The 26,587-nt window shown below is 38.8% G+C and overlaps 1 protein-coding gene across 3 annotated transcripts in view; it reads right to left on the bottom strand.

The window, feature by feature from the left end:
- Window positions 1-4,108: 4,108 nt before the first annotated feature.
- The window catches only part of PTAR1 (protein prenyltransferase alpha subunit repeat containing 1), a 37,085-nt gene continuing 14,606 nt past the window's right edge, over window positions 4,109-26,587 (bottom strand). The window contains exons 3-8 of one of the 3 annotated variants that reach the window (XM_086479767.1): window positions 20,812-20,878; window positions 13,981-14,085; window positions 9,945-10,158; window positions 5,039-5,355; window positions 4,433-4,465; window positions 4,109-4,351 (exon numbers count right to left, since the gene is read on the bottom strand). In XM_086479767.1, the coding sequence (XP_086335893.1) occupies window positions 4,117-4,351; window positions 4,433-4,465; window positions 5,039-5,355; window positions 9,945-10,158; window positions 13,981-14,085; window positions 20,812-20,878 (971 nt within the window). In that variant the 3' untranslated portion in view covers window positions 4,109-4,116. Of the gene's footprint in view, window positions 4,466-5,038; window positions 5,356-9,944; window positions 10,159-13,980; window positions 14,086-20,811; window positions 20,879-26,587 lie in introns of all 3 variants that reach the window. The other 2 variants (XM_086479766.1, XM_086479768.1) reach the window with 2 other exon arrangements.

The following is a 26,587-nucleotide window of genomic DNA, read 5'->3' as shown; positions in this document are numbered from 1 at the left end:
ATCATCAAGTCTCTGAAGACTCACCACTTAAATTATTCTCTGGTAGTCACATTTTGTTCCTTGTATCATATGTTATTCTGAAAAAGTATGCTTGCTGAGTCTGGCTATGCAGACAAGCCTTTCCAAAATTCTTCGTTTCTGCTCATCAATGTTATACAGTACTGTTTTAGAAATTAATTACCTACTTAGGAAAAAAAACCCTCACTCCTGTCCATGAAGACTAGCTACACATTCTAATTAAGCAGCACTAACACAAAACTGGAAATGCCAGAAATTCTGATTGTCAGACAGAACCTAAACTTTCTCACTGTATTACCACTTTGCTTATTTGTCTTAAAACAAGTTCTATGTAACGTAATTAATCAAACAGTATAAACTGACAATTTTCTTTTCCCCCTATTTAAGTGACACACAGATTTGATTGCATACAGAATATGTAAGAAGTCACTAATATGCAGGCATGAGCAGATGAACAAATGTTAATCAGAGCATCTATAGCAATGCGTTCCAATAACAACTTTATACGAGGTTTGTTATTGCAGCTATCTTTAATGCTCCATGTGTTGCTCCAGTGACTGAAATACACAAGATAAATCAAATGCTGATGAAATAACAGTTAATGTATTTAGCAGCAGAGAATTCAACCCCCTTAAAATTGTGAATCCTTCTATTCTAATTTCTGTAGTTTCAAATTACATTTGTTCCTCAAAACCCTTTGTTTCTAGCACAAAGAAATTTCTACAAAGACTAAACCAGTGAACAAAAAGAATTTGCATCAATTCAAATGACACATACTACAGCAGAAGATAAAATCAGTAAAGATGCTGAACTTTATATGAAGATGCTTACAGATGTACAAAGTTTGATTTTGTATTTGAAGAAACTTCAGAGAGCAAGAGCCTTGTACTCTGCAGCTTCTATTGGGCATTTTCTCTGTAAAAATGTTCATTGACTGCATTATAAATCTCTGACTTCTGAAACACAAAACAACTAAAATACAGCACTTAAAGTAGCTGTACTCTGTAACCTTTATGCATGTTAACTACCAACAGCCTGAAGCCACTTTTCTTTCTTTCACGCAGTGCCCAGATGGGACTCTGCAGTAATACTGAATGGTTAGACAGGTATGTTCCAAAGATCGTAGTTCCAGAGCATCACAGTTGTGAGCTTAATGCAATTTGTTGGAAGTATCTCTTCAATCACTTCATGTAAGAGGCTTCAAGACACGGGCAGCTTGAAGTAATTTAGTTACATGTTTTCTTCTTCCATATAATTTATACTGTTACCATGAAAAAATTAAAGCTTGATTTTGACAGCTTATTGTTTGTGTTTCTTTCAAAGGGGAAGATATGACTTGTTCCAATTTTATTTTTGTTTTTTAGTTTCCTGGGTCAGAGTACGGTTTGCAAACATTTCTAAATGTAACTATTCTGATTGGATTAAAAAAAAAGGGTGGGGGAGTATTTCCATCAGGTGTAGGCTTTAAGACAATCATACTACAGCCACTAGTGTTTTGTAAAAGTAATAAAAATATCAGCACCATCTCTACTCAGAGCTCTCAGAACATTTTCCAAATATGAAAACACAATGGAACTCTGTTCAGTTACATAGGACCAAATCTTGTCTTCCCACAAACATGCATAACTTGTGCTGACATGAATAGGAACTGCACACACGTATATGAGGGCAGCTGTTTGATCTTAAGTGTTTGTGATGGAAAGACTGTCAAATTCAATAGAACAGTACTTCCATGACATAGCTCTAAGAAAGACAAATAAGTCTCCAGATTATAGTCTGGAAGAAATATATAATGGGTTTCAAGTCAGATCCTAATACAAGAATTTTCCTCTAAAAACCTCAGTCATTTCAGTGCAAGAAAAAAGCATCTCTTCCCTTCTACAGTTCAAGAAATGTTTCTTATCATGCTCTCACTTCCCAGTCTGCTCCTCCCACTAATATTTTTCTCATGAATAGGTAATTTTTGCCAAGGTAAACACAACACACAACTATGTTACTAACTGTGTAAGTAATCTAGGACCAAGAACGTGATCCTTAATACATTGCGAACTGACTTCACACTTTCCAGGTTTGTACTAGTCATTAACGGGATATTGTTAATCAAGCTGACCCAGGCTACTACACATGCATTAATGTATCTTTCATACTCAAAACAAATCCACATCCTCTGGGATGAGTAGAAGTTCTTGCTCAAGTCAAATTCTTAAGTTCAGGCTTCACTTTGTACCTGAACCTACCCATTTGTCAGTGGTCACAGAGACAACACTTTATGATGAAATTATCCTCTCAAGCCATTCCCGCACCTTCACACATCGATTACATTCTTCTGCAACTGAAACCATCAACCAAGACAGCATCCCAGAGCACCTCAAAACAAACAGCCATGTAACATGTCCCCAGCTATACAGAGGCAGGTGTGGATGTCCATTGAGACAAAGCTTTGCCATAGAAATGCTCAAGCCTAGGTCAGCCTCATCTAGGTACTGTAAACAGAAGAGTGTACATTTAGAAATGTCTTTGTTAGCTACTCTGTGCCTGAAATGCGTTATGAACATACTCTCTAAGACTAGAGGTGGTCTATTTTCATTCTAAAATGCAAGAGTAACCCCCATCCATCAAATTACTTAGAACTGTTGGAATTCCACATGCTTTGAGCGCCTTTTTTCTTTCCAAATGATAGCTTTTGAGCAGGCTACCTGCTTTTTTCCTCCCTTATTGTTGCGCTCTCTGCCCAACAGAAACAGCAGCTTGGAACTTAGCACAGTCAGGAGGCACTTTGGGCAGGAGAAATATACAGCAATTTTGGTGAAGACTCCAGCTTGAAAATCTAATCCCCTTAGTGAATAGTCTGGAACAGAGGTGATGTTGCCATTGTACAAACTTCTACAGTTGTACAATATTTCTCCCCTAGGTCTTTGGACCAGCATAATTCCATTAATGTAAAAAAATCCCTTATACAGACAAGTTCTAAGGAAATGACAAAATAAACCATTAACGTTCAATTTTATGGGAACAGAAATATGTTTCAAATTCCCTTGAAATTTACAGTTATGTAAACAGAGATATATGGTCAGAGAAGTGGTCTTAAAGAGTCAAAAGAAAAAAACCCAAAGCTCTGCAAAAGACAAAAGTGAAGAGATAGCTCCCTCCTGCTCTATTTTTTTGAACCGTACAATCTCAATGACCAGACAGAATAATTACTTTTTACTCCATCATCTATTGGACTTGCATGGTCTTGGTTAAGTACAAGTTACCAATGTGGTTTAGCAGGCTGAGATTCTGTAGTGTACATAATACATTCAGAAATGTGTATCAAATGTCATTAATTCTAGATTATTGACATAAAATAAATAAATAAATACCAAATAGCAAATGAAGGTAGTCTGTTCTAAGAAAGTATTTCCAAACATAGCTGACTGTAAGTGTGAGCGTGAATGTGTGTTTGAACTACTTTGTGTCATGTTTTCAGGATTTCAACTCCATAGACTTTCCTGTCAAACTCATGTGACAACTAATAAGGAAACAAAACCACAGCTACAATAGTAATAGTCGTGTCTCCAATACTGTCACTGGAGCCTTGAGAAAGAAACACTGCAGTCTGGTGTTCTATAAAAGGTTGCTAATACAAAAGTAAGCACTCATGGAATATAGTCTGAATCCAGTAAGCTATTAGCAAGATGCCACTACAGTAAAGAGGAACAACCTGAAAACAGGTTTAGCTGATACTGACAGATCCTTCTATTCTTTTTCCAGACACACTGTTTCAAAAGCATTTCAGGCTTTTTTTTTTAAAGCCAAATGATTCAGAGTCACCTTAATCCAGAAGATAAAAAGTAACAAAATGGCACAGTAGGAAGCTGACACAGAGATATTTCTTAGAAACATTAAAGAACAAACTGCATTTGCTTAATAAAAAGGTATGCCAGTTCTTTAATAAATAAAGTGACAGACTGCTACTCTGAATATGAACTTTAGGACTGACCATTAAAAGAGTGAGAAACACATGGTTAGCTAACACTTGCAACCAAGACATGCATTTGTGTCTGAAAAGAGAATATTGCACTAAAAGTAGAACCCTGAAGGCTTTAAACTCTTTCTTCACTGACCTAAAAAAGTAACTAACCATTTCCTATAAGCAGTAGCAAACCTGGCTTGGTCCACATCCCTAGAAGTTGATAATACTTTATCAATGAACCGGTATTCCATTTCTGGACCAAGAGAGTCCTGCATAGGAGCACGCTTCAGGCGTTTTGTTTCTTGGGTATATCCTTGTTTGCTGCTGGATTCATTCAAACCATCAACATCCATAGCTTGTGCCATGTGACTTGTTGCAGGACTGTGGTGGGAATTATTCAGAGTTTCATCACTGCTGTCCACGGACGATACCCCCGCACTCAGAAGAGGAAGTTTGTTGCTTAGGTGGTGCTGAAGGTAGAACACACGCCTTCTTCAGAGGAAAAGGAAAGAAGAAATAAATAAAAAAAAAAAAGTCATGCACTGAAAATAATCTGCTGTTGCTGCTAAACTGCTTCAGTTCATTTGCCATCTGACCAGACTGCCCCGCAAACAGACACAAAATCTGCTGTCACTGCTCACGTTCTGCAAAAAAGGGCACAGTGTCACTTTGGCAAATCTGCTGTTACCTAGACAGGCACATACACTCAGCTGGCAAAGCAGAAGTTTTCTTCAGCTGATCCATCTTCTGCCTATCTTTTGCTCATCTTCTGCCCTTTACACACTTTAAGTGTGAGGAGCCTGATTAAGAGTATCTTGTGTCTCTTGCACAAACTATAGGGACAAGTGGAGCTTACATCAACAAGATACTTAACACCCTGTCAAATTCTCCATTCAATAGCTCTGCTTATGCCCTTGAATGTTTTCCAAAGGCTTAAGACATGGTAGATTAGAAATCTTTTATTGAGTGGTATCTTTTAAAATTAGAACAACAACTTGTCTGGAAACATCAGGCAAAGAACAATCCACAAATCAGAAGGACACTCTTTCAATCAAGTTTTCTTACCTATGACACCACAAGGTTTCATGCCCTGGGTAAGCACTAATCAGCTCAGTGCAGAGCTCCAACTCTTCCTCTAAACAGCAAGGGAGATCCACACTCTGCTCCTCTGCACAGGCAGCTTCTGCCCCTGCACTCTCCTCCTCCTTTTGAAGGCTAGGGTTTTGCTCATTTACTGTTTGATTTTGTACCAGTACATTATTGTCAGTCACAGTTCTGCCTATCAAGGACTTGAGTAAGAACTGGCGGTAATGAAATCCACTGTGATCTGAGACATGCATGGATACCCAATATTTAGTGGCTGAAAGTTCATCAAGGAGAACCTGAAACAAAAAGCAGCAACAGTTATCAACCAGTATAAAAGAGTAATTTACCACTACTGTTTCTGTATTAAGGTAACCTCTCCTCTGGGGATTTCAGCCACTGTGGTAATGGTTTAAGAACACACACAGAAAACCAAAATAATCACTAAACCTTTTCCACTGTGTGCTGACAAGTATCTCGGCATCCTTGCACAAAAGCAATTATTCTGAACTCTGAAAAGGCAGGTGTCTCAGAAACCTTGTCACAGGGTTAGGGAGAAAAAACCCAATTACAGTAAGAAATCAGCAGTGGTTTAAGAATCTCAAAATGGTTAGGAATAAAGACTATTCAGAGGAGGCTGAGATAGAGGGTACACCAAACCACATGGATAATAGTTAGAAGTATTTTAATTTTTGCCTACTACATTATGGGTGTCAAGAGAGTGGTTGAGTTGTTTTAAAAAAATATAAAAAGATGATTTAAAGTAATATAAACTTTCATCTTCCCAGAAAACGTCAACCATTAACATTATGTTCTAGAGCCTGTGGAATATAACACTATTTGTCCATAACTCACTTCCTTGACTTGGTAATTAAAACTCCCAGAAAGGCTTTCACAATAACTGTGGTAAATACTCACATTGGTGACTGCAGCTGCATTTGTAACACTGCTGGAACCTATGAATTTCCTCTTAATTCTGAATGTTTTTAAACCTTCTAGGAAGACAGGTGAGCTTTGGCTACTAGGAAAAGCTTCTTTTTCTTTACTTTCTGTTTTAGAACTAATGGCTGTATCTCTTTAAACGCTTTTAACCTCTTTCCTCAAATTGCTCCTCCTCCAGAGTTTAAACTCTCCAAAGAGATCAAAACTACCTTTCTCATTTACTTCTAAAGACTTTGGTTATAACTTCACTGGTATATTCTTGCTTTTTATCTCTTTTTCTAGCAGGACCAGCTGATGCATAGCAACTTTCATAGGCACAAATCCTTTTTTTTCTCCTGCAGCACAAGAGGCAGAGCCTCTCACCAAGAAAACCATGGAAATGTGCAAGGCTAGTTACACACCTTTTTTGTGATGCATCTGTTCTAAAAGGTATTAGAGCAAATACAAACGATGTAAATAGTGCCTTCTACCCACAATACTCAACAAGCTTTCTTAGGTCTTGACAAGAGATACCAGCATCATCTTCCTTTTACAGATCAGCAAACTGCAGGGCACTATTAAATAACAGCCCACATGCAGGATTCTCCAGTTCTGCACTTCAGACCACAAGATCAACTTCTCTCTTCCCAGCAGAACTGAGCTCACTATTTTAAATTTCTGAACATTAAAATTTAAAAGCCTATTAAAAACAACATAAGACTCAAAGGTGACATGAGAAAAATCAGATCAGTCTTTATTCATCTGGAACTGATACTACATATATTATATCCAACTTAGATCTCAGAATAATCTGATTCATTTACTTGACATGTTTACAAGCTACAAAGTTACAGGGGAATATTGTAATTATGCATTGTAACTCCCTGCACAAAGCAAACAGAATGATTCTCAGCATCACTCCTTACCTGAACAAGAAAACCTCTTTTAGAAAAGCAAGACAGAAGATTGCCATTAAACCTCTTTAGATCTACAAAAAACAAAGCCTCTGCTCTAGGAAACTCTTGTCTTCTGGGTATCACACAAGAGAGGTGTTGCCTCATGACAACCACCCCACCACTCACTTCTTTGCTTGGTTTTTTATTGTAGAGCTTGATCAGTCACTCTCCATGCTGTAATTACGAAGTTGATATTTCTATCTAAAGAAAACAAAGAAGTTTGTCTGTCCTTGCTGAACTACATCCTATTTTTGTACAAACTGTGTATAAATTTTAACAGACAAGTATTACTGTCTTACTCCAGATCTCTAACTAATTACGTACCACCAGTAGGTGTCTCGAGTCCATGCGTTTCCCCCATTGGCTAACCATTGGGTCACGTGAGAAAAATGAAGTCAAGCTTTCTCATCCTTTTCTGAGGCAAGTACTCCAGTTGGTTTGGAACAATCTATTCTTGACAAATCTTTAACTGATAATAAAGAATGCTACTCAAACACTATGTAAACTTGCTAACGTGGTTCAAGTTCTGCAGGAAAAACAAACTGAGATTTCTATATTCAAATAAGATAATGTTTTTTACTGTCTAGTGTATGCGAAAAAAATCTTTCTACAGGGCCAAAACTTTCTCCTCCAGTATTTTGTATCTTTTCCCCAGAGTTTCAACTGAGATTCAGTCTGCAGAAGCATTAGGATTACCAAACCAAAGGAAAAAAAACCCCAAATCAAACCAAAATCCTCCAAAGCAGGCCAACAGTTTCATAATTATAAACCTGCTTTGAGAAGTCTTATTTCAATGGTAATACAATATACACATTGTATTTCTGGGCCTCTGTTTCCTTGTACACCATAATAAAAACTACCTCAAACTACAGGCAAGTTTGTACTATAGCAAAAATGTGTCCCTAGATAATACAAGGTACTTTGAGGCAACCTTGCAAGACTAAATGGCTGTAGAATCACAGAGACTGTTTTATCTGCAAGTTTTTTCAGCATAGTCCTGGTCTCACATCTTGGTGAAATCTACCATTCTTTTCAGGTATCCAAACCCACAAATGGCTGAAGGTACAAAATGAGACATCAAGCAAGAAAACAACCTGTATATTTTTTGTGAAAATCCGTAATATCTGCTTTTTCCCTGTCCTATTCCATATTTGTTTTCTTCCTCACATCACATCTTGTGAATAATCACTTTCTAATTCTGCCTTTTAAAGTTACCTAGACACAAAATTAATCTCAAAGTTCTTGACATCTTTTATGTTCCACACTTTCCCCTGATTTTCCTGCATCCCAAACACCTTCTGCTAGGTCATCTGGAGAGGTGCATTGGTGGTGTCATGAAAAAAACCTAGAGTCAACATTTGAGATTTCCCGATGGGTTGCACACACTGCACAAGGAACAGCAGCACTAGTGAAATTTTGCCAGAGGTAATGAAAGCCAGTTGGACAAAACTAGAGAAAACGCTCACCTCCTTAGTAATAGGCCTAAAAAGAAGGCCAGTAGGGGAACTGGGATTGTAAGCAAGGCAAAAGGACTTGGGAGTGATCAAACAAACTTAAAACACTTCCTTCACAGGCATGCTTGTGACTTGTCACACAAAGCATTGACAACTGCCAGTGAATAAACCCACCAGAATAATTGCAGCTCTGAGAAGAGCTATTTCTATCACAATGCAATTATTTCTGTTTATTTAAATAAGTAAGGAATAGCAACTGCAAAAATCAATCAGGGTATCATCCTGATCTTCAAACTACTGTTAACTAAAGCATAAAGTGACTTGAGTTATAATTAACACTGCTAACTTTTTTCCCCCTCTTTTTAATACAGTTGTTAAAGACTTACATTAAAGTCCCTCTTTCCTATTAATACAGACCTCTAACCCTAACTTCTAACCTCCAATCTATCTGAATCGTGTAATTCTTCTGGGTTTTCCATAACTACCTTTTCATACAAACTTGCTAGGCAGATGAGTACAAATTCTGGGCTGTCTTCCTCATGGAGTCTGGAATATACTTGCTATTTATTACCCATCTGATAAAGTAATTTTTAAAGTTTCTGAGGTGACAATTAACAGGATACATCAGCAAAACAACATCCATTGCTAGCAGCAGCTGGCCCATAAGACATAAAAATAACAGCTATACTGACTTAACAACCTCCACTAATTCCTCCCTCACTCCTCTCTGTATTTCCAGGATGGCGAAATGCAGTGGCTGCTGTTAAAAGTGTTGATGTGTCACTGTACCAGACTAATATTCACAAGGAATTCACCTAACAGCTTAGAAACCACACTATTACAAAACTGCCTATATAACTTCAGACCATGTCACATTAACTAAAATTTGCTGAGGGTCTCGATGTTTTAGATACTACCATGTGATCAGAAGTATTCACCACTGCGTAAGATGTCCCTGATGGAGTTGAAACAGCTTAATCAGCCCTCAGCTTAAATGCTGCCAAAAGATACTGTTAGAGCTGAAGAAACTATTTACAAGCACTACTACACTTTTTCTGAAATTCCTGCTGTCTTTACTTAATCCTTCAATATTCTGAAACCACAGATAAGCTGAATAAGGGTATCAAAACAAGACATCACATTACATTATCAAAACAGTATCTGTCATGTCTAGTATCTTTTTCTCTATTAGGAATTTCAAGATTAGTGCTAGAAGAATTACTTTCAGTTGCCTCTTCTTTATTTAAGCTCACACAGTCCCATCTATGTTCCTGCTGCAAGTTCATTAACACTAAATACCAACAGACAAACAGAATTTTGTACATGGGCAAGAAAAATCTGTTCTTTCTGCTGAGCAGAACCTGCCTACACTGACAAGAAAAATGCAAAACATACTCATTACAATAGTTTGCCTGTTTTTTTTAAAATGTTCTTAGCTACCTGTGCTAACTTAATATGATACTCTTCCATCCATGTCACAGGATCTGCTTGGCAAACCAGTATTCTTATTTTTTTTAGACAAGGAAGTTTAAGACTTTATTCACTATTGTAGTATACCTTGACAGTCAGCTTTCCCAAATGCTGCAAAACCCAGATGCGATGGGACCAGGCATTGTAGTTGCTTGGATATCTCCCAGCAGCTTCAGAGCAGACATTCATTTCCTCCTGTACTAGTCCGTGAATTCTCTCCACAGGTGCTGCTCCCAAGTTTCCTTTAGTCACAACACCAGGCAAGGAGTTTTCCTGAATTAGATGTTGCAGCACCCATCGTCTGGTTAAACGATGTACAGTGTTAATGGTAAGAGAACAATTCCAAGAGAAAAAAATGTTTTTTCATTTCTATAAATCAACTAATTATCTGAACTACACTGTAACTAGATGATGAATAAATAGTAAACATAACCACCTGAACTCTTCCCATACTGAAAGCTATAACTTTACGGTCACCCTCGAAAATAATTTAACTCCAGTTGTACTTGTTTGTTCGCTCACTGTAAGTGGTCGTGGCTACTTACAGCATACTAAAAGAAAATAGAAGGAAATGGTGAATTTATGAAAAAAACGTAAGAATTGTCTGCATGAGATTTCTAATGAGGTCCTCTTTCAGAGATTTGTATAGCACTAAAATAAAGTACTCAAAACGAGACAAAAAAAGTGATTCGATTAAAAAAAAAAAATCTAACTGTACTTTGTGAGTATTTTTTACATCTGTCAGTACTGCACACAGCAAAGCCAAATTGGTTTCTGTACACCACCGGCAGAAAACGCGCAAAAGACTTACGGTTTCAAGGGCTATAGGTATAACCTAAACAATTGTTTTTACTGCTGAATTATACCTATTTGATTTGAAGCGAGATAAGCAAAGGTTCCTACATGTTTTTTTTAATTTTACTTTGGACTGACTTTTAGTTGTATTTTAGTAGTATATTTAGAGGACTATTTTGAGAAGTGTCCTCCATGCTGCAGAAACCGTGCATTTGCAGACCCTACACAAAAGGGTCCTTCAAAAAGGGATCACAGATGCGTAGACTTCGATGCAGCAGAATGTGTCAAGAGAATTGCAATGGGCCCATGTGGAATGCTCTGGAAATATGGACATCCTCCGGTCTGTGACACAGAGGTTTTTCTGTTTTGTACTGGTTCACATCGGTTCCAAAATCAATTAATTGCTACTTCCAGAAAGGTGTCAGTCCTGGTTAAAAGAAATCAATAAATAAATTTAAAATAATAAATTAATTTTCTTAAAAAAGATAATTGTATTTTGGAATTCGTATATAAAATTGCATATATATATATATATACACAAAAAATAGATAAGAGAACCACTGTTTAAAAAAAAGTTTGGTTATCCATCTGCTTTGTCTCTCATTCAAAAATATTTATATTTTTGTTCACTGGTATTTCTTATTTGCACTGTGTCTTCTTCTCCTAGTTATTTTAAAAAAAAGATTTAAACTATTTGAAGACAATATTAAAGATAGCTTATAAGAATGCAATTTTTAAACTGACTCCATTTCTCAGCCAAAATCACAAGCAGTGGATTGAAGCCAGTGTTCATATACTGGCTTCCCATATAACATTTGTTTTAAGTAAAGATGTACAGCCAAACCAACCATGCTTTTTGACTGTTGTGTAACCTTATTTTATGAAATGTAGTAATTTTGAAGACTTTGTCTTTGATCCAAACATCACCATGTAGTATTTTTTCACTTCAAATCCTATTTGCAAGAAATGGGAAATTGTAAAAAAGTCTAGGCACAAAAGTAAGTAAAGCATTATTCCTTTAATAAAAGATAAGTATTATTTCATTAACATTGACTTCTGAGTAAAACCATAAAAAGACAAATTATCTTAAAAATTTCAGTTTCTTAAAATTAAGATTTTTTTATAAAATAAGAAATTCAGATAAATTATTATATACAGAAGCGTATGGAAAAAAATATACTTTATAGTCCCTGTGGCTAAAACAAAAGAAAAAAAAATTATAAAATGAAACCTGAGCTACTTTCTAGACTTTTTGCATGGGAGGAAAGACAGACAAGCACAGCCTCTGAAGATTTAAAATGTATTTTTGGTACCTGTTGAGTATCATGGCATCATTTAAAGGCTTTTAAGAGAACATTTGCTCCAATAAATTTGCAGAAAAGAAATAAAGAAATCAGATTTCTTCTCTCACTGTGTGCATATTCCTGTTCCTATTACAATTGCAGTTCCTGGAAGTACTGCACATGAATGCAGGATTATTCAATGACAATTGCACAATCAATATATATACTGACTGGATACGCACAAGATCTATCTGAAAACCCCCAAAATGTACAGCAAAAGGCCACATAGCAAAACGTATAACAGATATTTTGATATCCTTACTGAGTGTATCTGCCATGTGTAAGAAAAAAAAGTTTGCGTATGTTTTACTGAATTTTATAAGTGCCCTGTTCTATTTTTTTTGCACTTCTGTCTGAAATTTGGTATCATAGGGGAACAGAAAACACAACATTAATCACTATGCTGATGCAGAAAGAAAATTTTTGACCATCTTATTTTCTACCATGTATCAATCATGGTCAGCACATCTAAATCCAAGCCAAACATTTGTACAATCATCCTCAAATACACTTTTCTGTTTTAGGCAAATACGAGAAAGAACAACAAACAACACTATTAAACTACTCCTAACTTAAGATAGCACAATTTTTCATTATTTCTAAAATGTAAACAAATATTAAGAACCTACCTGTCTGACTAACTTCATAAAAGTGATCATCACAATGATATGGATGGCACCAGGTTTAGCACTAGTAGTTACACGAAAAAAAATCCTGGTTTTCCAGTGTTAGTTACCATGTAGGAAACGCTAAACCACGACAAACTGCAAGATTTTTTCCCATTATTTCTACATACTCATTTTGCTTCAAACAAAGGAATCAAGCAGCGTGAGTCAGTAGCATGGAGATGATGAAAAGCAGTTGAAAACCAACAAAATTAAAACCAACATTGCAGAAATTCATTAGTGTTGTTGCTAGATCAACGCTACAAAGAAAAAAATTAACAGAAATTAAGTAGATGCTTGTAAGTTAAGAAATACCTAGGAATATTCTATGTATTACATTCTAGGTTAATTTCGAGAACTTTTAAGCTCATGTGCTCACAAAGAAAAGCTTACCAACAACTCCCTTTTCCAAAAATTCGTAGGTTATCAGTATGACTAAGGCTTTACTTATGTTTTTGACAGAGTATGAATCCCCTAATAGGGTACCAACTTCATGGTTGTCCTAATGCTGGACATGTGAAATGCAACATTGTGAATTGCTTTCTAATGTGTTCCATTCAAATCTCTTTATGGCTGTCTATAAACAGATGAATTATCCTGTGAAAAATACATGATTAAATAAAAATTTTAAAAATCACACACAGAGCAAGATTTTTTTTTTTGACTGAGATTGCTAACTTCATGCATTTGAGTAATTCTGGAGTTACCTTTTCCAAAAATGTGCTGTTACATTTTTTTAAATCTATGTTTATATTTTTTATATATATGTTTAATATTTAGCAGTAGTGACTTAATGACATTTCCTAAGTTAGAAATTATGAAAATGAATTCACCAAACCAAAAAGACCAGTATTGGAACTGAAAAGAACCCAACTTTGGTTATAAAGATTAGCTTTTACAGATTCTTGTCTTTCTGAAATGTCTGTAGACAAGCAATATAGTAGTACATTGGAGGAGGAAAAGAGGGAGAAACCTATAACACTCCAATACTTACTACTGATAGAATCAGAATTCACAGGCTGAGAATTTTAGGTGCTGTAAGACATCATAAACCTTTAGGAAAATTTATCCCACCTCCAAAGTTTATTAAAAAAAATACACAGCAAAAAAAGGTGCATGTGAATTTAGTTCTAAGTGTAAAACATAGGCAGGTGTCTCAAAAGCCAAAGCACGGTATTTTACAATGACTGGCTCAAGCAATCTGCTATATTTCTAGATGTCCTCCTTCATCTATGGCTCTCCTTAACCCAAGCACAGGAAAAAAATACCTAGGAAAAACATTTAAGTTTGGGGAGGCAACAGAAAGCAAGGGAAACAAACCTATGAATCCATGTTTCTGGACTCTTTGGAAACTTGGTTAACGCCAGTTTTCCAAGATGCAAATCTTTAAGTGGATTTAAAGTGCCAGACAGTATTAATTCTTTCCTACAAAAGATAAAATAAATTTGTATGAATAAAAGAAGTAACCTGAAAACAGAACACAAATCCCAATAACACATAGCATGGCATTTCCTTCATACCATAATAGAACTTCACTGTCAAATTACACAAGTTTAAAAAGCCTTTGGTGGATTAACCCACTCCATTCTGCTATATATATATGTGCACCCTATTTAACCAGGCTCAATAAAATAAATCTAGACTTTTAGATTTATCCAAAAGGTAAGAACTTTATCTTAACCTGCACACATGCAACCCATTGGTTCCCAAACCTACCTAGAAATCACTGAGTCAGCTGTATCTGAGTGTGGCTCTCCATCACATTTTCTGTTACTAATCAGAAAGCCAAGGAGTTTGGGCTATATGTAATGCCTGCTGAGAAAAACGTTGCTTTTTATCTGCTTTTTATCTAAAAGCATCTTAACAACACAAGCAGCTTTTTTGTTTGTTTTTGTTTTTATATAAGGGTTGCCAACAGGTTTACATATATGACTAAACATTCCTTCTTGAAATTAAGCCCTTAGATCACCCCATACATTTGAGAAATACAGTTACTTTTTCACACAGCCTCCCCCCATCACTTTTAGTTTTTAAATATGGCTCAAGACAAAGTATCAAGGATCCCTAAATTTAGAAGGAAGTGGGAAATATTCTGTTTGTGTAGAATGTTTTTCAAATTAACAGAAAGGCTAAAATCGCTAAATTTACTTACATGTAAAACAACTTTTGGTTTAAAAAAAATAAAATAATTTGCCCTAACAAAATTTAATGTTCATCCAACATAACCTTCCCAGAGTACCACCGACACAGACACAGCAAAGTTAAAATCCGTATTTATCTTTCTTGATTTCTTTGCACTGAATTCCCTGCCCCACACCCTATTCTATTTTCTAGCTTTATAATTCTTACTGCCTGTCCTGAGCATGTTTCTGGACATCACTCCATCACTGGTTACTCCCAGGACATTAGTATCCATATCCTATTCTCCAGTCTAGTAGACAGTGGCTTTGAAGCAAAGATACAGTAAGTTCCAAAGTTACCATCTGCAGACAGGAAACATGCATTTCCCAGAACCTCCAGAAGCCACAGTTAAAAACTGAGAGTGCAAAAAGTAGAAGCAATTTCGGCCTGGGTTTGGTATTGTGGTGTGGGTTGTTTCATTTTGTTTTGGGTTTTGGGCTTTTTGTTTGTTTGCTTGCTTTTAATGTTTTATTGTCCATCATAATGATAGGCAAGGCACCATGTTCAGGAAGAAGAGCAGTAGTAGGTGAAGAGCAGATGATCAATTTTCTGACCAAAAATAAAAGGGGAAAAAAAAAAGGGGGAAGGGGACAGGGAGGAAATACACTCTGAAAAAAAGCTGCTATCCAGTAAGAATGTAAAACTCTCTGCAGTCTGACACAGAACACATAATGTGGTTTTAAAGTTATGTCCAGAGTCTCACAAACAAATTGACATATTCCTGTAGTGTGAGCACTCATTTTCTGTCTGTTCTGGAATTTTTCAGTAGGAAACTGACTCCACCTGGTATGTTGGCTTTGTTTTGCTTTAATTGAACTGTATACCCACAGTCAGGAGCCAATGGTGGCAATACTAGCAGTGAACAACATGCTATTTAAAATTCAAGAAAAATGGTGAGATGTATAGATAAGACACAGAGGATCTAGGCACTAACCTAGACCCTTCTTTTGCTACTGAACCAACAGTTGAATAAATTCTTAAGGAAGTTTTGGTCCTGATATCTACTGAAGTCAGCAGAGAACTGTCTGCAGAGATCAGAAACATAGCTACTGGGACATTCGTTTTTATCTGAATCAAGACCTAACATGCTCCAGATTGGATACTTTTAGCAGGTGCTCAACAGGAAATCCAGGTATACAAGCCAGGAGCAGCAGATTGACCACACTGTTTGGTGCCAGTGTGTTGCCTTTTGCAAAGCAGACAAGAGAAAGATTCAGGGAATGTCATCACTGGAGCAGGTGGAACAACTGCCCCATTACTGCAATGCAGAAGGTGACATTTTGGTAAAAATCACTTACTGTGGACAGTGAAAAAGCAGCATAGATCAGCCTAACACTCAAACCAAACAAATGCATGTAGATATTTAACAAAGATTTAGATTACCAGGCCACCTACCTCCCAAAACCTAAACTCTTGGTGAATAAATTGCTTTCTATATTAAAGCATTAACTGTACATACGTAGGCTCACACATATTTACTCTTAAAGTAAATTTACTTTTTTGCAAAGTTGAGGAACATTACAGACAAGATTCACTTTCATTGCTGTGGCAGAAAATCAGTTTTTACCTTCACAGATTTTCAAATGAGAGATCCTGCCATTCACAAGTAAGGGACTTCAATCACAAGTATGACTAAAGTATCATATACTCCCAAATAAACCTCTTTCAATCTCTTTGAGCAAACATCCAACTTGGGATATATGATTTCTAGCTCACTTTTTTTCCATGTGAAACATAGATAATTTTTTAGCCTTCAGAGTTCTAGCTCCCATGAAAGATAATCTGAAATGATTTTGACTTGCCTTACATTTTTGCTGACACCTTTGAAGTCACTGATATCTGATAAGCAAAAGTCTGACTTTTCAGAGCATCTTGTTACCTAGTGTCTTTTGACTTTCAATCAATTGTACATGCCAGTAAGTTTATCAGCAAGAACAAAACCACCTATGACAGTTCCTCTACACTCACTAACAAAAGATTTTGCTCATTTTAACTTGGAAGATTTTTCAACTTCCAAAAACACAGGATAACTGAAGTTGTGATCTGGAGATGTCTTGTTGCCCATTCAGTATAACAGGGATTTCCTTCCAAGTTCTAGGAAGCAACACAGGTCTTCTATTCTTTAGCATGCATTCCTACACCACACAATTAGCTCTTGCTCAGTTCTCATAGTTTAGGTTCCTGCCCTTCTGTAACCTCCCAGTCATGTCTAATTAAAATAAATAAAAGACAAATCTATGCAGGCATATTAGAATTCTTTAGAATAGCTCCAAAGTCAAGATATATTATCTATCACTTCCTAGCAGATAACCCATTTGAAGTTTTACGTTCTCCTCTGTTCTGTTAACCAGATACAACCTTCTATGATTGCCAGCTAAGATGAAATGCTCATTAGTCTTCCATACCACCACTCCAGTGTTCTTGCTCTGTCAAGTCCTGTCTTCTTTCCAAGGAAGTGATTCCCTTTTCCCAGGGGAATTCAAACAGCCCTGTTCCTGCATCTTCATATTCAGTGCTATTGAGTCAACCACTATCTCAAGCTCTCATCAGAGAACTCAACATAGGAAAAGGGATTATCCCAGCCTAAAATTAAAGAGTCATTAAATTCTACAGGAAACACTCTATATGCAGGGCTGCTATTCAGTAAATAACTACTACACCTTTTATTTTTTAGGCTACTTAAGAGTTTATGATGCTTTTTTCCCTTAAAATAAAGCAGTGAATTTGCATGTGGAGAACATAAGATGAATCTGGCATAACAAACGTCCTCTGAGCAAAATGAAAAAACTATCCCAGAGCAGATGCAACATGTTCTGCCGGCAGAGCACGAGCCCCACGCAGTCAGCTCCCAGCTTATACTAGCACAGAATAAGGACTTACATCCAGCATCTGTACAGTCTGTCCTCTACTCTGTAGCTGTATATACCGCATGTCTGGCTACCATGACCTGCAATTTACTGAAGGAGGAATTTCATAGAAAAAAAGATAAGCTGAAATGTTGTGCCAATTAAGCGCCTATCCTTCAAAGGGCAAACTCCCAGCAGCAGCCTAAAACAATGTAGGGTCAGATTCAGCAAAGTAGCCCCTTGGCTAAGGCAGGCTTGGTGGCAAACTCCACGGCTACTGACTGGTTGGTATAACGACGTCTTCTCTCTGAATGCTAAACGGACCTTCAAAGACAGACCACTAACCAGGCCACTGGCCATGAATTTGGGGAGCTTGTGGCCTTGCTCCCTGTAGTACCTGCAGTAATTACGTGTAGTAACTTGTATACTTCGGTAAACCATAAACATCATAAAAGAGGAAACAACCCTCATCCATATTCCTTAACATTTTTAACTCAATTTACAACTTTGAACTACTCCCCCCATGTACATAAAAGCAAACTCTCACCTGTCAGGCATAAAAAAACCAACCCGTACTGATAAGGACAGATGCAAATAAGGACATGATTGCTGACAGCCAACATGGCTTCGCTAAGGGCAAATTATGCCTGACAAATTTGGTGGCCTTCTATGACAGGGCTACAGTGTCAGTGGATAAGGGAAGAGCAACCGACATTATCTACCTGGACTTGGGCAAAGCGTTCCACACTGTCCCGCATGACATCCTTGTCTCTAAACTAGAGAGACATGGATTTGGAGGATGGACCGCTTGGTGGATAAGGAATTCGCTGGACGGTTGAACTCACAACAGTTGTGGTCAATGGCTCAATGTCTGAGTGAAGACCAGTGACGAGTGGTGTTCCTCAAAGGTCAGTATTGGGACTGGTGCTGTTTAACCTCTTTGTCAGTGACACAGACAGTGGGACTGAGTGCACCCTCAGCAAGTTTGCCAACGACACCAAGCTGCATGGTGTGGTTGACTCACCGGAGGGAAGGGAGGCCATCCAGAGGGACCTGGACAGGCTGGAGAAGTGGGCCTGTGTGAACTTGGGAAGTTCAACAAGGCCAAGGGCAAGGTCCTGCACCTGGGTTGGGACAATTCCCATCACAGATACAGGATGGACAATGAGAGCAGCCCTGCGAAGAAGAACCTGGGGGTGCTGGTGGATGAAAAACTGAACATGAGCCAGCAACGTGCTCTCACAGCCCAGAAAGCCAATTGCATCCTGGGCTGCATCAAGAGAAGTGTGGCCAGCAGGTCGAGGGAGGTGATTCTCCCCCTCTGCTCTGGTGAGACCCCAGCTGCAGTGCCATGTCCAGCTCTGGGGCCCCCAGCACAAGAAAGACATGGACTCCCTCGAGCAGGTCCACAGAAGGCCACAAAGATGACCAAGGGGCTGGAGCACCTTGCCTGTGACAAGAGGCTGAGAGAGCTGGTGTTTTCAGACTGGAGAAGAGAAGACTCTGAAGACAAGTTACAGAAGGCTTCCAGTACTTCAAGGGGGCCTACAGGAAAGGTGAGGAGGGACTCTTTACCAGGGAGTGTAGTAATAGGGTGAGGGGTAATGGTTCAAACTGAAAGAGGGGAGATTTAGATTAGCTATTAGGAAGAAATTCTTTCCTGTGAGGGTGGTGAGGCACTGGAAGAGGTTGCCCAGAGAATCTGTGGCTGCCCCCTCCCTGGCAGTGTTCAAGGCCAGGCTAGATGGGGCTTTGAGCAACCTGGTCTAGTGGGAGGTGTCCCTGCCCATGGCAGGGGGGTTGGATCCAGATGATCTTTAAGGTCCCTTCCAACCCAAACCATTCTATGATTCTGTGATTCACATTTTTTAAAAAATTCCACAAAACCTAAACCAAAAACCTGAATTGTTTTAAGTACCACAAGATTACACTACTGTAGTACCCCTAGTGCTTATACATGCTCCTGATTCCATTTTATCATTTGAAAGCTACTCAAGCTATACATTTTCATGACAGTAAGCCCTTTGCTATCACTTTCACACCCCCTTCTTAGACCCAAGATGCTAGAAAGACACAGATGACAGCAGAATTCTTCAGAACTAAACCAGCAGTGAAAGGAGAAAAAAACCAAAAAAGCTGAATTTGCCATATCTAGGGCTGACAGCTACCCATAACCATCATCTTTCTAGGTCATTTGGTTAATTTTTCCTACTGCAATAATGCATCTCAACTACAAAAGTCCTATTTTTAGTGAGAACCCGCCTAGACACTAACATACAATTTTCTGTCAGCCCTACAGGCCTTCTAAAACTATTCCTTTAAGACTGTCTCCAGTCTTACTTAGGCAGCAGAAAGAGAATATTCTCCCACCTCTGAGATTTACACAAAAATTATCAGATTACAAGGGTGTAAAGAACTGTTGCTTCTAGGCTCCATTAAAAGCAAAGAGGTAAATTCCTGCTCCTCCTTCATAATGACTCCTAGACAGCTGCAGCAGCGTGACCAATGGTGAAGCTAGACTAATCCCAACAGGTACAAGAAAGGAGCAGTGAGGAGAATTTGTCCAGAATAAAGGATAGCTACCTTCCTCCCCTTCTCTTGCAGTATATCTATTGAGGGCTATTCAGCTTTGATGAGCTGCACTGGTAATGGCAGCAAATTGGAACTGTCATCTCAAAAGGACTCTGGTATAATATTCAAAGAGGGGTAAATTGAGAATAGTGAAGACAGATAGCAGACATCAGTTGGGCACTATGTGATTCAGTGAAAAGGATATGCCCATCTAAAGGTTACAAATGGCCTTTCTTAAGTGACAGGAGGAAAGAGGAGTGGCATTTTAATGGGACTTATATCCCCCCAAAAACATGGGCCAAACATGTGCCATCACATGCAGCAATCTTTAGCCTGCACTACAAAAAAAAACAACAACAAACCCAACCAAGCAAACAAAAAACCAACTACAAAAGAAGGTAGTCTGAAACTATCTGCAAGGCATACATTTCTTCAGCACTCCTTAGCTGAAAAGCTCTTGCTGTGTCACTAATTACCACTTAAAACAAAGCTTACAGCTGACTTGCACATAAGGCTCAGGTCTTTCTGTTGTCACTTGCTGAGTGCAACATACCTCACGTTCCAAGCAGTGGTGAAGTCAGGGTTCAGCAGCAGCAGGGTACACGTGATATCTATCAGCTCTAAAACGATTGAACAAGAGACATAAAGATTAGTTACAATTTGCACACAGCAGCGTTCTCTCTGCACTCCCTCACTCCCTGTCCTTCCTCAAAGTCTCCTCTGGGGGCTGCTGTACCTATGGATGCCCACCTCTGCAAAGTACCACTCCATCTCATTCCAGAAGAAATGCTAGCTTAATTCAAGACGAGCAAAATCTGCCATATCCACCCTTTTTGTTATTTAAATAATGGACTTCTGTCTTGCTAATAAACCACATCTAAGAAGTATGCAGCTGGAAACTTCTGACCTCTACCTGTACAGCTATAATCAAACATACAGTATGCTCTCAGTGAGGGACAGCTTTTACATAGAACCTTCGAGTATTTAGTGACTTAAATTGCAGACACACTGTATATATCACAAACAGAGAATTATTCACAGAAAATCCAAATATTTAAATAAGATAGTACCATTAAAAATACACCCTACTATTTCAGTACAAAGTCTAAGCTGCAGATGGCTGCCGTATACCCTACTGTTTCAAAAAATACACATACTACAAAAAAACCCTGTGGCTAGGAAAAAAGAACACCATAACCATGAACTAGGATCACCAATCTAACTCCACTATCTAACTGCACAGTAAACACTTTAACTATATTCTGAAGAGACAGCCTTGCTTCAGACTGAGGTTTTAAGATTAACTCACTAAAAAAAGAAGAAACAGAACATTTTCGTTTGCATCCCTGCATTTAAGCACTGCACAGATTTTAGATTTATGTATGACACTTATTTTTAACAATGTCGTAAAAACAACACCGAAGTATACAGCTGCTGAGAATGGAAGAGTAATTTCATTGTAATCTAGTCTTTCCCTTTCCCTTTGCTCCCCACTGCACCATTCGAGAAGTTTTGAGTCCCACCAGGGTAACAGTGCGGATTCACAAGGCATTTCCACTTAAGCTTGAGATACTAAGGACTATCACAGCTTTGGCTCCCTTAACCTCTGTTCTCAGGAGACAGAGCATCAGCTCAGTTAACCTGTCCTGCAGTCACAATTCTTAAATTTAACATGGTAATCTCGCAACTGAGTAAGAAGAAGAAACTTGCTTCAAAACTGAAAGTGACTGTCTAGGCTTCTACTGCCAAGAAAGTTTGGCTACATTCTCTACTAATCACCCTGCATTTAACATACTAAACAGATTGTAGTCCAGGTGATTTCCAGGAAATAAGAGGCACTTCATTACTTTTTAAGGAAAAAAAAGGAAAAGAAAAAAAAGAGAGTCTCTTATGGAACTAGATTTCTAGTTAGTGCAATTAACAATTGTTAACAATTAACAATTAAAACGAAATTTTAAAGAGTCACTGAAGAAATGCAACAACAATGCAGCATATAATAATTCAAAATGCAAAGTAACATGGCTTCTTGTATCTTTGAACCAAGACTTGAGAGAAGTTAATATTTAAGTGGGTCAAAAAGCGGAATACCTTTGTATATTACTGTATGACTGCTCATTCATTTATGTCCAACAAAGTAATTTTGTGTTTCCCACGATGTTTCTACTTATGAGGAACACATTATGACATATAATGCAGGTGAAAAAAAAAATTCTTTAGTGTACTCTGTTGATTTTGTACTAAGCTGTTACGGTGATATTTTAAAAACTACCTCTAGGAACTAACTTAACTTTCTATTTCCATTTTGAGATTTTTTTTTTTCCTTTAATGAAAGATTCCCCTCTATGTTGCTAGGGAATATTTCTCATACGCACAAAGCATCTTCCTAATTTGCTGCCTAAATGTGCGAAGCTTTTTCTTTACTTACCCAATCCCTGAACCAGTAAAATACTTCAACACCTATTTAACTTTAGACAGATGAACTGCCCGATTGAAATGCCCAGGATTACTCACATATGTAAAATTAAACACCTACTAAGTATCTTGCTGGCTACTGTTTCAATTTCACACTCAAAAATTTAAATTGCAACATTTAAAACCACCTTTTATAAGGATTTCTAGTTACAATTGTGAGCTGTTGTTGTTTCATGTAGACTTTCCATTTTAGCTTCTCAAAATATTAGTAGTTATTCTATATTTTTTAAATCTCTCAATTTTACATATCACAAATGTACACAATGAAATGTTCTAATTATTCTGCTATTATTACCTTGTGTAATAAACAATACACCCAAATTGCCTTTCAAAATGCTAATAACTACTCTTCCAAAGTAATATAAATCAGTCACAGTACCTACTAAATGGCAATTGAGAGCTTCTCCAATGAAATAAAAATAATCAGGAATTACAAGCTTTTTGCTAAATACCTTTACTGAGTTAATTGCACTTTTACACCATCCAGCAACTTTCTTTCCAATTGGTGATTATTTACAAAAACAAACAATAGAAAATACCACTAAACCCAAAAACCCCCAACACAAAACACTTTAATACTAGCTTCTCCCCTAGACAAGAGTCACACATATTTTAAACTTGCTTTAAGTTATATTTAATCTAGACTGCCAGCAAATTTCTGGCTTAGTATAATTTTTGAAACACATTATGAAAAGCTCAGCACACCAAATCTAGCTTGACTGACACTTCCCACAGTGAACTTTATTTTCAGCTGCTTATCACTTTGCCAAGAGGTCAGCTGCTTGCATCTAAAGCCTCTAATGTTCAACCATGGTAAGTATCAATGCAACAGGACTATGCAATAAAGGAGACATCTGCAGAACTTTTTCATTTGTTACAGGAGGGAAAGGTATTTGCTGTAGGAGGGAAAGGTAAATGGAAGTACAGTGCAGGATAAGAAGAAAAGTAGAGATGCAGCAAAAACCTGCAAGTAAGAACGGGATTAGAGGCGGTTCTGAATTAGGTCATAAAAAATTCTGAACGTCTGGGTGTTGGATTTTCTAAATACAATAATGGTTGTAGTAATTATTATGTACTACCACCGTATATACTATTGTTGACAAGCATGTTAAGCAAAAGCTTATTACAGCCTAGTTCAGTCTTTTCGACTTACGATATGACTGCATCACTGGTCATGAGGTTAAGCTGGTATTTGTATGTGGCACTGCTGTCATGTCCATTCCTCAGGCGCCTCCTCTCGGAATTTGTTACTAATCACACCCAGTCCATGGGAGGGACAAAGGTGGATACTTTCTCCCACTCTTCCACCTCTCCTTCCACCTTGAGCCTTATTATAACAGCTTTTGAGAATTCTGAATATCCCTGGGATGCCCAAGCCAGCATGTTCTTATTGCTGTGTCTCCTGAATGTGTCCCAGGTATTGTTCATGGATAAACAACATTTTTCCAAGAATACCACCCAGAGATCTGCCCTGAGACTGAATAATTATGAGCGGCAGTGTGCGTGGGAGAGTATGGGCAAGTGCCTAGGACAGTGATCACCCTCAGCATTCTGGAAAATCCTGAAAAACTCGTAAAACATTTGGAAAAGGTATGCTGTCACCCTGGCAATTCCAGAGAGTCACAAACCACTGTAACATGCTGGGGCCTGGCCCATGCCTACTAAGCCCTTCTCAACACTACTCAGTGCCCTCAAGAGGAAGACAAGGTCTCTGGCCCTGAAAACAGACCAATAGGCACTACAGCTGAACAAGAGAACTAACCTGTGCCGGTCTCAGTTGCCCCTATACAGAACAAGAAGTACACAAAGGAATCAGTCCGCTTAGCAAGGGATGAAGGTGAACCAGGGTCATCACGAGACCAGGAGGAAGAGGCAGAACCAGAGACAATCATCGATCCCTATCCCTGAGTGAGCTGCGAGATATGCGAAAGGATTTCGGCCGCCACCCAGGTGAGCACATTGTCACCTGGCTGCTCCGATGCTGGGATAACGGGGCCAGTAGCTTGGAATTAGAAGGTAGGGAAGCCAAGCAGCTGGGCTCCCTGTCTAGGGAAGGGGGCATTGACATAGCGATTGGAAAGTGGACACAAGCCCTCAGCCTCTGGAGGCGACTCCTGTCAGGCGTGAAGGAGAGGTACCCCTTCAAAGAAGATGTCACATGTCACCCAGGCAAGTGGACCACTATGGAGAGAGGTATCCAGTACCTGAGGGAACTAGCCGTGCTGGAGGTGATTTATAATGATCTAGATAACGGTCAGTCACCTCTGGATCCAGATGAAGTCCGATGCACACAATCCATGTGATAGAAGTTTCTACAAAGTGCACCACCATCATATGCCAACTCATTGGCAGTAATGTACTGGAAAGAAGGTGAGGGACAAATGGTGGACAAATTGGCTAGCCAACTCTGGCAATACGAAGGAAGTCTCTCTTGTTCCCTACAGGCCTGTGTCTCAGCCATGGAGAAACTGTCCCGGGAGTTCCCACAATTTGAAAAGGATCTGTCCTACTCCCCACCTGTACGGACTCATATCTCAGCTATAAGAAATAAGGCAGTCCTCTGCTCACGAGGGAGAATGCAGAAGGTACACACCACGGGCTACTCTGTGGTTTTACCTGTGTGACCACAGAGGGGACATGAGGAAGCAAAATGCAAACCCCACTTTGGTCCTAGCTGCACGGGTATCTGAGTTGTGGGGGAAAACCACCACAAAAGGAAACTCTTCCTGGGCGGGGGAAAACCACCACAAAAGCGAACTCTTCCTAGAAAGATGCCACTCCAGTTTCCAGTAGGAAATTCCCCAGACAGGGTAGAAAGGCTGATCTTATGTCTGATCCTCATGAAGGCACTTTTAAGTTATTTTCACAAAGTGTGAAAGAAGTGAGTGATTCTGATCAGGATTAGAGGGGCCTTCCCCTCCAGGCAGGGGGAGGAAAGGGACAACTGAGTTTATTGGACTGTGTGGGTCTGATGGCCTGGCATGTCAGATCCACAGCAGTATAAGGCTCTAGTAGACACCTGTGCACAATGCACCCTAATGCCATCAAGCTACAGAGAGGCAGAACCCATCTGTATTTCTGGAGTGACAGGGGGATCCCAACGGCCAACTGTACTGGAAGTGAGGTGAGTCTAACTGGGAATGAGTGGCATAAACACCCCACTGTGACTGGCCCAGAGGCTCCATGCATCCTTGGCAAAGACTGCCTCAGGAGAGGGTATTTCAAGGACCCAAAAGGGTACCATTGAGCCTTTGGTATAGTTGCCTTGGAGACAGAGGAAATTGAACAGTTGTCCACCTTGCCTGGTCTCTTGGAGGACCCTTCTGTGGTGGGATTGCTGAAGGCTGAAGAATAACAGGTGCAAGTCATTACCACAACGGTACATCAGTGGCAATATCACACCAACTGAGACTCCCAGATTCCCATCCATAAGCTGATTCATCAACTGGAAAGCCAAGGGGTGATCAGCAAAACTTGCTCACCCTTTAACAGCCCCATATGGCCACTGCAAAAATCTAACGGAGAGTGGACAGATGATGGTAGTGCAGTGAATGTGGTTTATCTTGATCTCAGTAAAGCATTTGACACCATCTCCCACAGCATCCTCACAGCTAAACTGAGGAAAAGTGGTCTAGATGATCAGGTAGTGAGGTGGGTTGTGAATTGGTTGAAGAAAAGAAGTCAGAGAGTTGTGGTCAATGGGACAGAGTCTAGCTGGAGGCCTGTATCTAGTGGAGTCCCTCAGGGGTCGGTCCTGGGACCAGTACTATTCAATACATTCATTAGAGACCTGGATGAGGGAACAGAGTGCACTGTCAGCAAGTTTGCTGATGACACAGAACTGGGAGGAGTGGCTG

The sequence above is a fragment of the Leptosomus discolor genome, chromosome Z (assembly GCF_034619465.1).
Source record: "Leptosomus discolor isolate bLepDis1 chromosome Z, bLepDis1.hap2, whole genome shotgun sequence".
Taxonomy (NCBI): Eukaryota; Metazoa; Chordata; class Aves; order Leptosomiformes; family Leptosomidae; genus Leptosomus; species Leptosomus discolor.
The sequence above is the reverse complement of the archived record's forward strand: the minus strand, read 5'-3'. Positions and strand labels throughout refer to the sequence as shown.